We start from the raw sequence: 15,057 nt of genomic DNA, 5'->3' as shown, positions 1-15,057 counted from the left end.
TAACTCTTGATTCCAATTTGCTGACCATAAAATCACTAAGTTCTCGTTTCGTTTCCTCAAGCGTGCGCTCCTCTTTAGCTCTAGCCAGCTGTTTCTGAAGATCTTTAATCTCGCATTTTTGAGCTTCGGCCTGGGCTTTTGAAGCAGCTTCGTCTTTTTTCACTTTATCTACCAGTGTAAGCAGAATTTTATCTTTTTCCAAAGCTTCGTTTCTCAGTTTGATAACTTCGGAGCGTAAATTATTAAACGCAATTTCATAGCTTTCATCTTCGGCGCTCTTTTGGGCTCTTAGTGCGTTGCTTAGGATCAGGCCCTATACGAAAAAGAATTCATATAAGAAAAAAGGAATGAGTTGCGTAAAAAATAAGGGGGTTTTTCAAGCGTTTAATTCCCATACCTTCAGGCTGTTGTACGCAAGACTGTCTGCGAGATCTTCTTTCGTCATGGCGCTTAATCCAGATTCAAGCTTCGGGAAACCAATACTTCTGGCCATTTCTCGGCAGACAGATAGCTCTTTGTTGTCAGGCAGGCAGTATAAGAAGTCATCTTCATTCGTCCCATTGAATATTACTGCCCCCTTCGGATATTTTAGCTCCTTCGCATAATGGTTAGCTTCATGAGTTTCTTCTTCAGATAGTTTTTTCCCCGAAGCATGTCGAATGATGTAATCACACATGCTGGCAGGCGCTTCGGGGATGGCAGTATCAGTTTCTTCAACTAAAATTGGTTCTGATATTTTTATAGCTTCGGCTTCCAAAGTTTGCTCCTTGAAGGGCTCTGAAGGCCCAGCTTCAGCTTCAGCCTGTTGCGTCGAAGCTTCAGTAGAAGCTTCAGCAACTTCAACACTCTTTTTTGGAGTTGTGCTTGAAGACTTAATTGTCTCCAAGACATCTAGTACGTTTACCATTCTTTTCCTTTTTGGGGTCACTGTTGGACCCTTTTGGTTTTTTGCTGTTTCGGCATTTGCTGCAGGACTCAAAACTTCTGATGCTTTTTCCTTAGTCGGTTTTTTCACTTCTTCCATTTTTTCTGTGGATGGTGCTTCGGCCATCACTGCAATTTCTGGCAGCAAGGTTGGCTGTTCAGCTTCAGCGGCCGAAGATGTTTCTCCGGTAAACTCAGGCACCGAAGCTGGTTCAATATGGCATGGCCGGTGTGTGAGGACCTTTAACCTTTTTCCTTTCAGTTCTGGCTCGCTAGGAGCAGTTGCAGCTTCTTCTTTTTCAGAGGTTGTGTTTTTCCTTTTTTGCCCTCGGATGGGATAACGATAATCAGGGTAGAAGAACCCGACTGCATCAAACACCCGGTTGAGTCTCTTCTTTTTTCGGCCTCCGAAGGCTGCTGATAGTGCAGTATTTTCAGCCTTCGAATATGCCCCAAGTAGATCATCACTTAATGTTTCAATGCTTCTTAACCAGTCGTCGTCAGGTTCGACAAATTTGTCCCCATATTTGAATGTGTATTTTAATCTGACTAGTCCGCCTTCGTCGGATTCTTTGATGGTTTCCTTCGGCATTTCCCACTTTTCTGCAAGTGGCCATACCCTGAAGGCAATGTGTTCTTGGACCAAGTCCCTTGTCCCAATAAACGAGCAGACTACTCCGAAGGCCCTTTGGCATTCTTCGGCAGCTTCGTCCATTTCGACCTTCGGCCTTCGAAGACCGAAGCGTTGCCAGATTGGTCGCATAATGATACTCTTCACATTCTCTTGAGTCGTTAGGTCATTCTTTACATAAAACCATTCAGTCATCCAAGCTCCGGGCCACCTCTTCCGAAAGGTTGGCACAGGGCAGCTTGACCCGGAGCGGGCGCCGAAGCTGTAGCACCCAAAGTTGTTGTGGTATTGCTCTTTTCCCCAGGGCTTCGTCTCGTATAATAACTCATGAATATTGCAGAAGCTTTTAGCGTCTGGTTCCAAACCTTGGCTTCTCGCAGCCCAGACAAACACTCCCATTCTTATGATGGCTTCGGGAGTAATTTGATGCAGGAAGATTTGAAATGTTTTCAGTACCTCAATAACAAAGTCGCTCAAGGGGAAACGAAGCCCAGCCTTGAGGAAGCTTCGGAAGATTACAACTTCATCTTCTTCGGGGGTGGGAGAAGTTTTTTCCCCAGCATCAGCTCTCACAATAGATATGTCTCGGAAATATCGCCCCCTCATATTATCAATGTGACTCTGCTTGATGGTCGTTTTTCCGAAAACCGCGTGACTTGGTCGCCACGGTCGATCTTCGGCCTCTTCCCCGCTACTTTCTACATCAAAACTGTCGCTGTCATCAGTGTCTTCGGACAGACCTTCAAGAATTTCCTTGGTGATTTTCTCTGTATTGGTCTCCGCCATCGCCATAATGAACCCCAGATTCTTCTCCTCCTCAAGACTCAGGATCTTCTTGCCTTCAGACATCTTCGGAAACGCTAAAAAATTGTTCCCGAGGCCGAAGCTTCAAAATCAAAAAGACCAACAAATCTTAGTGCAAGAGCTAAAAATTTTAAGTGGGTCGAAGCAGAAGGCTAGTGTGCGTACCAAATGAGTTCGCGATGTAATCTTATTTATACGTCTAGGGCGTTGAAAATTGAAAGGCCCCGCTTGTCAGTGGATGTTGCTATTCTAGCAAAGGGAAGGTGTTTTTTCGGACCTTCGGCTCAAGGCCTTCGTCCATATCGCAATCTGAATTTATTATTTACAAATTAATATTGCGAGGGGCTACTGTTGGGGGCCTCCGTCCTCCGAAGGTCCTCAAAAACATGATTTGACAATGTTTTCCGAGTGGATTATGTGAACAGGTATTTTCGAATCCAGAATTATGAATATGGAGCACGGCCAGGACGAAGCCTGAACCAGACGAAGGTCGAGTGCAGCCGAAGCTGTGCGCAGGGAAGCTTCGGCGCGATGGCAGAAGGGGGAACCGACTTAAAGATGAAAAGACTTCGGGGGCCTCGACAGATTTCCATAAGCCGTTAACAAATGTAATGGACATGGATGTAATTTTACGTGGGCTGCGTCCCGCGTCTATAAATAGATGAACAGTACTCCCGTACTGTTCACGCTGACTGGGCATTTGCTTTTGCGTCACGCTTGTACTCTTATCTTCTCTCAAGACCGAAGGTACATTTGTAATCTAAAATCATTTCTATTTTTGCATGTTAATGAAATAGAAATGATTTCATGATGATGTTTATTTCATATCTCATGATTTATGCGAATACTTTATCCTTCGTTGCTATGCTTACGAAGGTATGTCCTTCGTAACCTTCGTCCAAGATGCTTTATATCCCGAAGGGATATATCGTTATGGAGGACGAAGGACCTTAACATTTAACATTTTCTGTGTTGCCTTGTTCTTAATTCTTAATTCTTAGCATTTGAGAACAAGTCCCCAACAATTACCTATGTGTTCTCCCAAGTAGATATGTAGGAGACTTGATGTTGGTTATTCACCTTTATGGTGATTACCATTTTGTTTTTGAAAATTTGGTCAAGCACAGGGTAGTGGAGTCCTAAGCATTGGCTGCGGTATGTTCCTTGAATATATCAGCCCAGAGACCATGCTTTCAGGCAGCAAATGTTTTGCCCACTACTGGGAGATCTACTCCATTGTTTCATTACATGGAGATTATCTACATTATGTCCACCAATTTTCAGAAATCTTTTGGTACACTGTATGTGATACCTAGAATTCTCCAACATATAAAGATATGATATATTTTGCGGCAAAGTTGCAACAACAAACAAAAATGGTTAAGCCATTTGGAGGATAATTATTTAATAGAGTTTGATGAACTCGCCTAATGGGCTTAATTATCCTTAATGTTCATTGGATATGTTCATTTCATCTTTGCATAATATGGGGATTCACTTCTTTATTTTGGAGGAAGTGAGATGCTCCCTTTCTCTTGTGGTTCTTATGAAAAGAACTAATGTGCTTTTGTGGCCTGATGTGCAAGCCCAAAATGAATAGCAAAGAAAATCATAAGACATGTGGACTTATGAGTATGTGTCTACATTATGTTGTAGACTAACACTTTGTATTCATATATTTTGCTTGAAAGCAAATATATAAGCACATTAAAAAGGGAAGGGCAATGAGTATGACAAACTCTTTTGTCATTACACTATACATGGTATAGTGTTGTATGCCTAAGCATCTAATCATGTATATGAAATCCCAATAGATGCATACTACTCATGAAAGCTAAGATATGAAGTGTACTTCAATCTTCCATCTGACATGATAACAGTGGTTAGTTTCGTAATTCATGATTTGGACTAATCATGTAACAACACTTCTTTTTCTAAGAGAATACCACTTTGTTAGATGATTTGCTTTTGAGTAATATTTAAATGATGCATGAGATTTGGTATAATCTCATAATTGATGTTGTGATAGGTTCAACTCATGCGGTGTGAGTTGAACACACTCATGTGATTTAAGTGTAAAAACTCATATGAATTTGAGTTAAACAAACTCATCGATTGGAGTTGATCACTCATGTATTTTGAGTTGAACAAACTCATCGATTATAGTTGAACCAACTCATCAAGGGAGTTGAAGACTCATTGATTTGAGTTGTGCAAACTTGTACAGGGATTCTTCCAATTGAGGAAGAAACATGTAATGTGGAGAATTGTGCCACAAACTCTATAAGTGGGGAAACAAAATATTCTCATGTTCCTTTGGAAAGAGGAAAGAATATTTTGACAATCGCTTCGCGCGATATCATGATATGTTAATATCTAGTCCCCTTTTGGTAATGGAAGTATCAAGGATGTGTTGATATATCCTAATTTATCTTACCAAATTATAGAGATATCCATAAAATTACTATCATGTGGAAACACAAGGTGATAGTGAAGGATATTGCATATGTTTCTCAGAAACATTTCTTATGGACTGTATTCTACATACATCATCCCATACAAAGTGTTGCATATGTTATAACTTTTCAAGTGATGCTACTTACCATGCTGGGTAAGATTGAATTGGTCATCCCATTGTTGGGATGAAATGAAAAGTTATGAACAATTCTATTGGTCATGTTTTTCCCATAAGATGGATACTTGATGAGTATCATCGGAAATGAGATTTTAAGTCCCTCTTATCTTAAAATCTGATCTGAATTGGTTAAGTTCTTTGAATTGTTTCAAAGGAACGAGTGTGGTCCATTACAGAGATTGTATGGACATTGAAGGCTTTATATGGTTCTTTGGTGCATCTATATGATGACCTCAAGTGTGTCCTTCGGACAACACATGACCATTAAGCAATAATGTCTCAAGCTTGAGCGCATTAGCCTCCACGCTACTGAATTTACCAAATGTGCTTACAATGGTGATTGTTTGTCTTGGTATTCAGAATGATATCCATACAGGATATGATGAATCTGTGATAGATTCAAAAATTTCAGATCATTAATGACCATCAGTAATGAATTGTCATTTCCAACTGGTTATGGTTGGAGTCAGGAAGTTTTGCACGCTCCTGACTTGTGATTAACTGCATGTACTGCATGTACAAGTTCCCCTATGGTTTTTAGTACGTGGGAATCCGTGAAAGATTTCCCATGCGTAAATTGGGTATGTTCCCAATCTCACCACCACAACGTACATGTATGGGCACACAGAAAGCTGGGGATCTATGTGAGAATTCATTCTCCGTCGATCATTAAGTTTTAGAATCTCTTCATGAGAATCTATTTACGGCCCGTACGCTTGCTTGAATCATGAGCTTTTCTAGGCATTAGGGGGAGATTTCGAGTACCAAAATGAATGCCAGGAAATTATAATGAATGCAGTAAGCATTCAGGCTCAGGATCACGTACTAAAATTGAACCTTTGGGTTCGAATGATTTGCAAGAAGTTGCAAATTGACTGCCATGTGCATTTACTATGAGGTGTCACTAAAATTAATCCTACGTGGAAGTGCCAGAAAGAGTGGTTAAATAGAACACCACTCAACTCCCTATTACAATGATGTTGTAAATAAGAGGGGGAGAAGTATGGTCACAAATTGGGATTAAAATGCTTGCAAACATCTGAAGGCTAGACCTTCTGAGATAGTAAATGCAAACCAACTATTCGTTGGTAACCAATTAGCCACCTTCGGGTTTCTGGAAAAGCCACTCCGCTATAATTCACCGGACTGTCCGGTGCACCAAGCGGAGCAACGGCTACAGCGCAACGGTCGACTCCAACAGAAACCTAAAAAGCGCTACAGTGCGCAGACAGTTCGTGTAGAGTCAGAGCAGGCGCAAGAAGGCGCACCGGACAGTGAACAGAGACTGTCTGGTGCACCACCGGACTGTCCGGTGGCCCAGGCTGACAGAGCTCCAACGGCCGAACCCTAACGGTTGGGTGACGTGGCTGGCGCACCGGACAGTGTCCGGTGCGCCCATCGACAGCAGTCCAACCCCAACGCTTGGTTTGGTGGTTGGGGCTATAAATACCTCAACCACCACCACTTCAAGGCATCCAAGTTTTCAGCCATTGCATTCAATACAAGAGCTCTAGACTTCACTTCAAGACACAAACAAGAGATCAAATCCTCTCCCAAGTCCAAGATCACTCCAAACAATTAGTGACTAGTGAGAGAGATATTTGTGTTCATTTGAGTTCTTGTCGCTTGGATCGCTTTTCTTCTTCCCCATTCTTGTTCTCAACACCTTTGTAATCAAAGCAAGAGACACCAAGTTGTGGTGGTTCTTGTGGGGTCTAAGTGACCCAATTGATTGAGGAGAAAAGCTCACTCGGTCTAGGTGACCGTTTGAGAGAGGGAAAGGGTTGAAAGAGACCCGGTCTTTGTGACCACCTCAACGGGGAGTAGGTTTGCAAGAACCGAACCTTGGTAAAACAAATCACCTGTCATCCGCTTTCATTTGCTTGTGATTTTTTTCGCCCTCTCTTTCGGACTCGACTTTATTTCTAACGCTAACTCCGGCTTGTAGTTGTGCTTAAAGTTTGTAAATTTTAGATTTGCCTATTCACCCTCCTCTAGGCGACTTTCAGTATGGAGCAGCGCCGCGATGTGCTAGTGGATGATGGCGTCGACGGCAGCGAAAGGGAAAGCGACGAAGCTGCATCCATGGGAGATGGCACCACCGTCGCGTTGCGCTTGTGGGTGAAGTAGTAACCCACTCGCCCAGGTCGAGCGCTCTGGGTCTCTGGCCTTTGGGTTTGTCCATTTGTGTCTTAGTCTCTCGGTGAACGGTGGGACTGTGTCTCACCATTAGCGGGCCTATTGGTGACTCGATGAACGCTTGAACGGTGAGTTACTAATTGAATAGCCGAATGGGTAAAGACCCATGGAGCATACCGTCCCTACATACCCATCTAAACCTATGGATATAAAATGTTTCCACCCACAATATAAAGTAAACCCAGTCATTATACTTCCAACCCGTAGTCAACTAAAACCCATCACAACCCATATAAACTAAACCCCTTTCTATAACCCACCCAAAATACCCATTTACACCCACCCCGTTTGCAGGCCTAGTTCAGTACCAATTTACCATATGTCGTCGTGTTCTGGTTGGTTCACCGTTATGAACTTTTAAAGTTAAAACGCAAAAAATATTCCACAAAATAACGACCCTGAAATAGAGGGGGTTTGGACTCATTCGTATCCTCACCCTCCATTTCGCTTGTCTTCTTTCATATTGTAGCATTCTACCCTCTATTTGAATATGGATCAAAAGTGAAGTCCAAAGTTTCAAACCTTCACTAACTTGATTAACGACCAATCTCCATAATTTTTCGATACATATGCTAGCGTAGAGGGGGTCTTTTATGGTCTTTCTCTCATACATCATCGTCGAGAGGATATTTCTGCCTGTCCTCTTTACCTAACTCCAAAAATTATGTTTCCATACCCATCTTTTTTATTCTATGTATCACTATCGACCTTTCATATATGCTCTTCCTCCTACTAATGAAAATCCTACACCGACGCTCATTCCCCTACCATTGAAGCTTGTATGAATATCCGCATAGTGCTCCTTCATGTGGGGATAATATAGTGCTCCTTCATATGATGCTGCATACGATGCCCTCTTTTGTTTCCTCCCCCGTATGTTGCCCCTCCCTTATGTAGTGTTTGTCTTCATTTCGTCCTCCTATAGGCTATGATAATGCTCCCAACCAATGACAGTGATGCTTTGAACAAGTCTGCTTACTCCGATACTGCTCAATTTCAACGACGAAGGAACTGAGGAACACAAAGGATGAAAGTGTACTTGCATGTGTTATTCCTCAATTTATACCCAATTTCAATGTTGTAAATTGGTGCTTCGATTAACAAAATGTCTTATGGATACCTACGAAGTAATTCAATTTAGATATGCATTGAAGCTATATTTATGTGGTAGGTCCCGCATGAGAGAGAGAGAGAGTCACTTCAAATGCATCATTACTAAAGTCATAGTTGTCAATCGTTTCTTTAGGCAAAAAATTATAATGCTACCGAGGAGAAGGGTTTCTATCCTCTTCACAAATGCACCACTACTATTAAGATGCTTTGCATATGAAACAATAACTGTTTCTTTTGATTTTGTACTAAAGATGGCATAAGGTATTGTACTTTGGGTTGTGAAGGAATTTGTGAAAGTTGTGAACTTAGTATGTGGGATATAGTTCCTACTGTTGGGACAAAGGATGACCCCGACATTGATCCCTCCTAATAACCATGAAACCACTTAATTACATAGGTGTTGGGGACTGAGAATAGTGGGCCCAAGCACTCGAAAACATGGGTAACAAGTGGCATGATAAAATGGATGACTGAGAGCTAAAATGTGGTGAATCTCGATGTTGTGTCGTCGCAGCCATCCGCCACAGCGGGTGGCGGTGATGCGGTGAAGGCTGCTATACTGTCACCAATGCGAAGGGTACAAACTCGGTTTATAACAGAATTGATAAAAGCTAAAACCAAGTTGCCATCGATCGTCGACGAGAGGCTCTTATTCCTTACCCTGCACATGTATTCTAGTCATAAGTTAGTTTCTTGGATTTTTGGTGCATACCATTTCTTTGTCAAATATCCATATGTATTATTAACCTTATGTATTGCCAAAAACAGTCGTTCATAGCGGTGTTCGACAAAAAAATGTTACTCATAAGACTATCAATCTTCGATGAAAGGATCATATTCCTTACCCCACATGTTTCCTTGCATAAGTCAATTTCTTTGATTTTTGGTGGAAACCATTTCTTTGTGAAAAATCCAAAGGTGTTAGCCATCGGTACTGCCGAAAACGACCGTTTATGGCCATTTTGGCCGAAAATACCAGTCATAGGCTCATCGATCTTTAACGACAGACTTGTATTGTTCATATATGTTTTTCATACATTTTTGGATTTTTTATGGAGACCATTTTTGTGAAAATGTATAGGTGTCTGCCTTCGTTATTGCCAAAAAATGATCGTTCATAATTGTTTTCGACTAAAAATGTAGGTTATATGTCCATTGATCATCATTCAGAGGCTCCTATTACTTACATCACACATGTTTCCTTGCCATAGATCAATTTCTTGATTTTTTTTTGCAAAGATCATTTCTTCATGAAAAGTCCACGTATTAGCTTTTGATATTGCTAAAAATAGTCATTTACAGCAGTTTTTAACAAAAAATGTCGTACATATGTGCAGCAATCATCGATGAGGAGATCCTACTCATTACCTCATACATGTTTCCTTACTCTAAATCAGTTTCTTGGATTTGGAGACCATTTTTTGTGAAAAATATATAGGTGTTAGCCTTGGGTATTTCTAAAACGTCTGTTCATGACCGTTTTTGGCCAAATATACCAACCATATGACAATTGATCGTTAGTGAGAGGTTCCTATTCTTTACCCTACACATATTTTCTTGCCCAAAATTAGTGTTTTGGATTTTTGGTGGATACCATTTCTTTATAAAAAAAATTCAAAGGTGTTAGCCTTCATTATTGTCGAACAACCGTTCATGGTCGTTTTCGGCAAAAAAATGTCGATCGTATGCCCATCTATCTTTGGTGACAAGCTCATATTGCTCACCTTACAAATATTTTCTCGCCAAACATTCTTTGGTTTTTGGGGTAGACCGCACCATTTCTTTGTAACAAATTCATGTGTTAGCCTTCGGTATCATAGTGGTTTTGACAAAAATATCGGTCATATGCCCATCGATCATCATCTAGGGGCTCCTATTATTTACCCCATACATATTTTCTTGCCATAAATCAATTTCCTAGATTTTTGGTGGACGACATTTCTTTTATGAAAATTGCTAAAGTGTTAACTTTCGGTATTGCCGAAAATGACTGTCCATGTTTGTTTTTGGCCAAAAATATCAGTCGTATGCTCATCGGTCTTCAGTGACAAGCTTGTATTTCTTATCCCACACATGTTTTCTTATCATGTATTTTTGAATTTTTGGTGAAGACCATTTATTTATGAAGAATTCATAGGTGCTAGTATTTAGTATTGCCAAATCGATCATCCATAGCAGTTGTTGACCAAAAATGTCGATATGCCCATGGATTGTTGAGAGAGGCTCCTATTCATGAAGACCATTTCTTCATAAAATATCCATAGGTTTTAGACTTCTGTATTGACGAAAACGATCGTTCGTATTGGTTTTCGACCAATGTTAGTCATATTAAGAGCACCTAGAGGGGGGTGAATAGGTGATCCTGTAAAATCAAACACTAAATAGCCACAAAACTTAGTTATAGAAGTGTTAGTGCGACTAAGTAGTTTTGAGGCGAGTTCTTGTGGACAAAACAATCACAGAGAATGCAACACAAGAGACACACGATTTTATCCCGTGGTTCGGCCAAGTAACACTTGCCTACTTCCACGTTGTGGCGTCCCAATGGACGAGGGTTATACTCAACCCCTTTTAAGTGATCCGATGATCAACATGAATACCACAGTCTTTTCCTTCAGAGTATTATCCCGTTTGTGAGGAATCTCCACAACTTGGAGTCTCTCGCCCTTACAATAGAGATCACAAAGAAAGCACAGAGTATGGTTGGGAGAAGCAACACATGCAAGACTCAAATACACAGCACAACCACGCACACAAGCGACGACTTGAGCTCAAATGACAAATCAGAGAGTGCACTACTCGAATGGAGCCCAAATCACTAGCACAATGAAGCAAATGCGCGGGAGCGAAGTCTGGATGCTTTAGAATACTCAGAGAATGCTTGGTCCTCTCCTCCATGCGCCTAGGGGTCCCTTTTATAGCCCCAAGGCAGCTAGGAGCCGTTGAAGATCAACATGGAAGGCCATCCTTGCCTTATGTCGAGTGGCGCACCGGACAATCCGATGCGCCACCGGACAGGTCCTATAGACTGTCCGGTGCGCGATCTCCTTCCAAATTTGGCATATCCGACCGTTGCTCCTCTGGGCTGATTGGCGCACCGGACACTGTTCGGTGCACACCGGACAGTCCGGTGCACCAACTGACCGTTGGAGCAGTCCACGTGTCACACGAAGATTGCGCGGCCGACCGTTGGCGCTGGCGACCGTTGGCTCACCAGACAGTCCGGTGATTTTTAGCCGTACACCGCCATCGATTCCCGAGAGCAGCACTTTCATCGGAGACCAGTCTGGCGCACCGGACACTGTCCGGTGTGCCAGACCGAGCTGAAGTTTGGCTGCACAGAGCCAAGTCTTTTCGGTTTCTTTTCTTCTTCTTTTCTCACTGTTTCTAGCACTTAGATAACCTCATTAGTATTCAAAAACAAATGTACTAAGTCTAGAAACATACCTCATGCCTTGATTTGCACTTTTCAACCTTTAACACATTAGGACTTAAAGAATATGTGTTGGACATCTAATCACTAAAATACTTATAGAAATTGACCAAGGGCATATTTCCCTATCACATATGCCCAACGATGGTCGGCAAGAGGCTCCCATTACTAACCACACACATGATTCCTTGTCAGAAACCAATTTTTAGATTTTTGTGGAGCCTTTTGTTCATAAAAATTATTGGTGTTAGCCTTCAATATGCCTGGAAACGACAATGAATGGTCGTTCTCAACCAAAACACCGGTCATATGTCCATTAATATTTGATGAGAGGATCTTATTATTTTTCTCACACATGTTTTTTTGACAAATTATGTTTTTTGATTTTTTGTGGAGACCATTGTTATGAAAAAAATTGAAGGTTTTAGTCTTAGATATTGCCAATAACATATGTTCATAGTGGTTTCTGGTCGTATTCGATCTCAACATATTGTAATCATCTCTACGTCGTAGAGATAGAAGATCAGAAGGGAGAAGCTCGAAAGGAACTCAAAACAGAGAAGAGGGTACAACGTTCTGTCTTGTACGCGAGGGTGAAGGTGAGCACACCTTTTAAACCCTGTTGGGTTAGGAGTGAATCGAGGTGCGGTGTAATGGTTAAGGTTTTCGAGTAATATTTACAGGTCCAGAGTTTGATCCCTCTGGGGTGAATTTTATGCTTGGTTAAAAAAAATCCTTCGTCGTGCCCCACCCACTCTCAGGGCTCGGAATCCTGCGCGCCACTCTCCGGCTAGACCGTTGCAGAGTGGGCAGTTGATCGACCCGTTAGTAATGTGGGGTTAACTAGAGTCATGATCACAAGAGTTACTAGTAATGACATCATCCCTGATCACGGCCATTACAAAATTACTCTCTTCGGTGTTCTATTAATTATTGTTTAGGACAACGTTATGGTCTCTAAAATATAGCTTTGACTAATGTTTTTTTGAAATATAAATAAACTTTTAATATATTTATACTTTTATAAAATTACTTTTTAAGACAAATCGATGAATGTAAATATTAAGATTCAAAATTAAATAACAAATGAGTTATTTATAATCAAAATTTTATAAGTTTAACTTTAAATTATCCAAAACGATAAATAATAGGACACCGAAGGGAATATCCATCCACCACAATCAATTCACCAAATCATCACACCTTGAGGCACAACCAGCTCGCTCCATACCATGTCATGAAATCACAGCTTGACACATGTCTCGGTGCACGTCCTACTTAGGCTCTATTAACTTCTCAATAGATTCACGCATTATACGAGTATTTAAGTTGAGTCAACCTATAATCAAAACCTCGTATGGGACTAAGGGCTTTTCAATGGAGGGTCTCATCACTGTTTTAAAGGCGCCATATCAACATTTATCTAATAAACAGTGTGTGCAAGGTTTCATCCAAATGAAACTATCTCATCTCTCCTATAAAATTCTCTCATATATATCTCTTAATTAAATTGTATGTCTGGTCATCGTGTTTGCTTATGTGACATGTGATTTAATGAGAGTGAAACTCGGATAAAACTCATTGCACTATATTGCATTGAATACATCTCTAGGATTTAATTAAATTAAATATGCAGTGAAACCTATATTAAATCTATCACAGAGAAAAAAATATGGTTTTTAAAGAAATGCGAATTGGAAGACCAACTGAAACAGACTCTGTAATAGAAAAACCAATAAAAGAACCTCTCTTTTTTTACTGCTCTTCTCAACAACACACAAATTAAATATCTTCCCCTGAGAGTGAATGCAAAATGAGTATAACCACTGCTAAAAATGTTCAGACGCGTGCATGCATGCCTAATACCAATATAGTACCATGGCAACCACATCTTTGTGCATGCAATTAACTAGAACCAAAAGAGGAGGTAGAGGTAGAGAGGGAAACTCTCATGGCCACACACTTTCATCTACCGATCTCCCTTTTCCGATGTGTCCTACACTATATATACAACAACCAACAGCAACCATGTCAATCCAACAAGCAAACCTGCAGTCATCTCCTCCATCACCACCAAACTCAACAACAGCCAGCTCGCGAAAATAATGAAGAGCCGCAGCATGGCATCATCGGCCGCGCTCTTGGTGCTAGCCCTCGCGCTAGTGGCGGCCACCGCCCCACAGGTAGCGGAGGCAAAGAAGAAGAGAGCGGCGGAGAGCGGCGAGGCGGCGGAGGCGAAGAAGATCCAGGACGACTTCTGCTCGACGCTGTGCGAGGGCAAGAAGGGGACGGACCTGGTCGTGTGCAAGGAGTCCTGCGCGCTCTCCCAGCAGTCCAACCTGGTGCTGTACGGCAGGATCCAGTGCAAGGGCAAGTGCACCGAGCAGAAGGGCATCACGGCGCCGGCCATGAAGGTCTGCCAGGAGGAGTGCGACAAGGCGTACGTGGTGAAGGCGGCCGAGGTCACCAAGGCCTGCAGCGTCACCTGCGCCAAGGAGAAGAACCCGCGCCTCAGCGAGAACTGCAAGAGGTCCTGCACCCCTCCTCCTTCTTGAAGCCCCTTGAAATGAATGAACCATGCAGGCGCTGAGCGAGTCTATACGTACGTCGTCACCGGCTGGCCACGCATGCGAATGCGATAAGCCGATAACCATCTCATATGGACGGAACTATATATTGTATTCCTTTTAATCTGGTATTTTCTAAGCTAATTGTTTTTGTTCAAATATACCGTCGATGGAACTCCAAATGTAATGTCTGCGTTTTTTCATCGATTGAATGGATAATAAAAAAAGGCATGCTGGCAGTTACTACAAATAATCTTTGGGTCTATTTTTCTCGTTGGATGAATGTCTATATATGTGCCAAGTCAAGCACAGATTTTCTTCTCATTTTTAGATCTCAATTTCACTTCGAGGTTAGAGGAGATATAGGGGAAATTGCTTTATTTTTTCTTCGATTTCCACCAATTTAAAAAAAACGAGTTTCCAAACTAGCCCTTCCAATGATAATGGATTTGCAAATGTTTCCCGCCTAAATTCACTCACCATTGACACGGAAATTGTAATTTACGTAAGTATTGGCTGAGCCGGTTAGCAAGGTCTTTATTTACCATAACTTTTCTACAGTCATATCTGCGCTATTTCAACTCTTTTTACATAGTGCATCGATGCACGGCGAAACACGGTTTTTAATAATTCAAGAAACGTAATCAAATGAAAAATATTAAAAATAATATATAGCTAATTCAAAAATAGTAATGCTAAATTAAACAAAGTTTAATAAATTTACGTTAGAGGCGGAAGTTTCGTAGTTAGG

General features: G+C 41.4%; 1 protein-coding gene across 1 annotated transcript; it reads left to right on the top strand.

Annotated features, from left to right (window-relative positions):
• Nucleotides 1-13,772: 13,772 nt before the first annotated feature.
• LOC100303847 (uncharacterized) lies at nt 13,773-14,551 on the top strand. Its single transcript, NM_001364988.1, has one exon. It carries the CDS (start codon nt 13,845-13,847, stop codon nt 14,292-14,294), a length of 450 nt encoding a protein of 149 aa, NP_001351917.1. The 5' UTR covers nt 13,773-13,844; the 3' UTR covers nt 14,295-14,551.
• The last annotated feature ends 506 nt before the right edge of the window (nt 14,552-15,057 follow it).

The sequence above is a fragment of the Zea mays genome, chromosome 4, assembly GCF_902167145.1.
Source record: "Zea mays cultivar B73 chromosome 4, Zm-B73-REFERENCE-NAM-5.0, whole genome shotgun sequence".
Taxonomy (NCBI): Eukaryota; Viridiplantae; Streptophyta; class Magnoliopsida; order Poales; family Poaceae; genus Zea; species Zea mays.
This window is presented reverse-complemented; position numbering and strand designations above follow the sequence as displayed.

What these genes read in the sequence shown, in the direction of transcription:
- LOC100303847 (NM_001364988.1), top strand. Translation starts at nt 13,845, where the DNA reads ATGAAGAGCCGCAGCATGGCATCATCGGCCGCGCTCTTGGTGCTAGCC.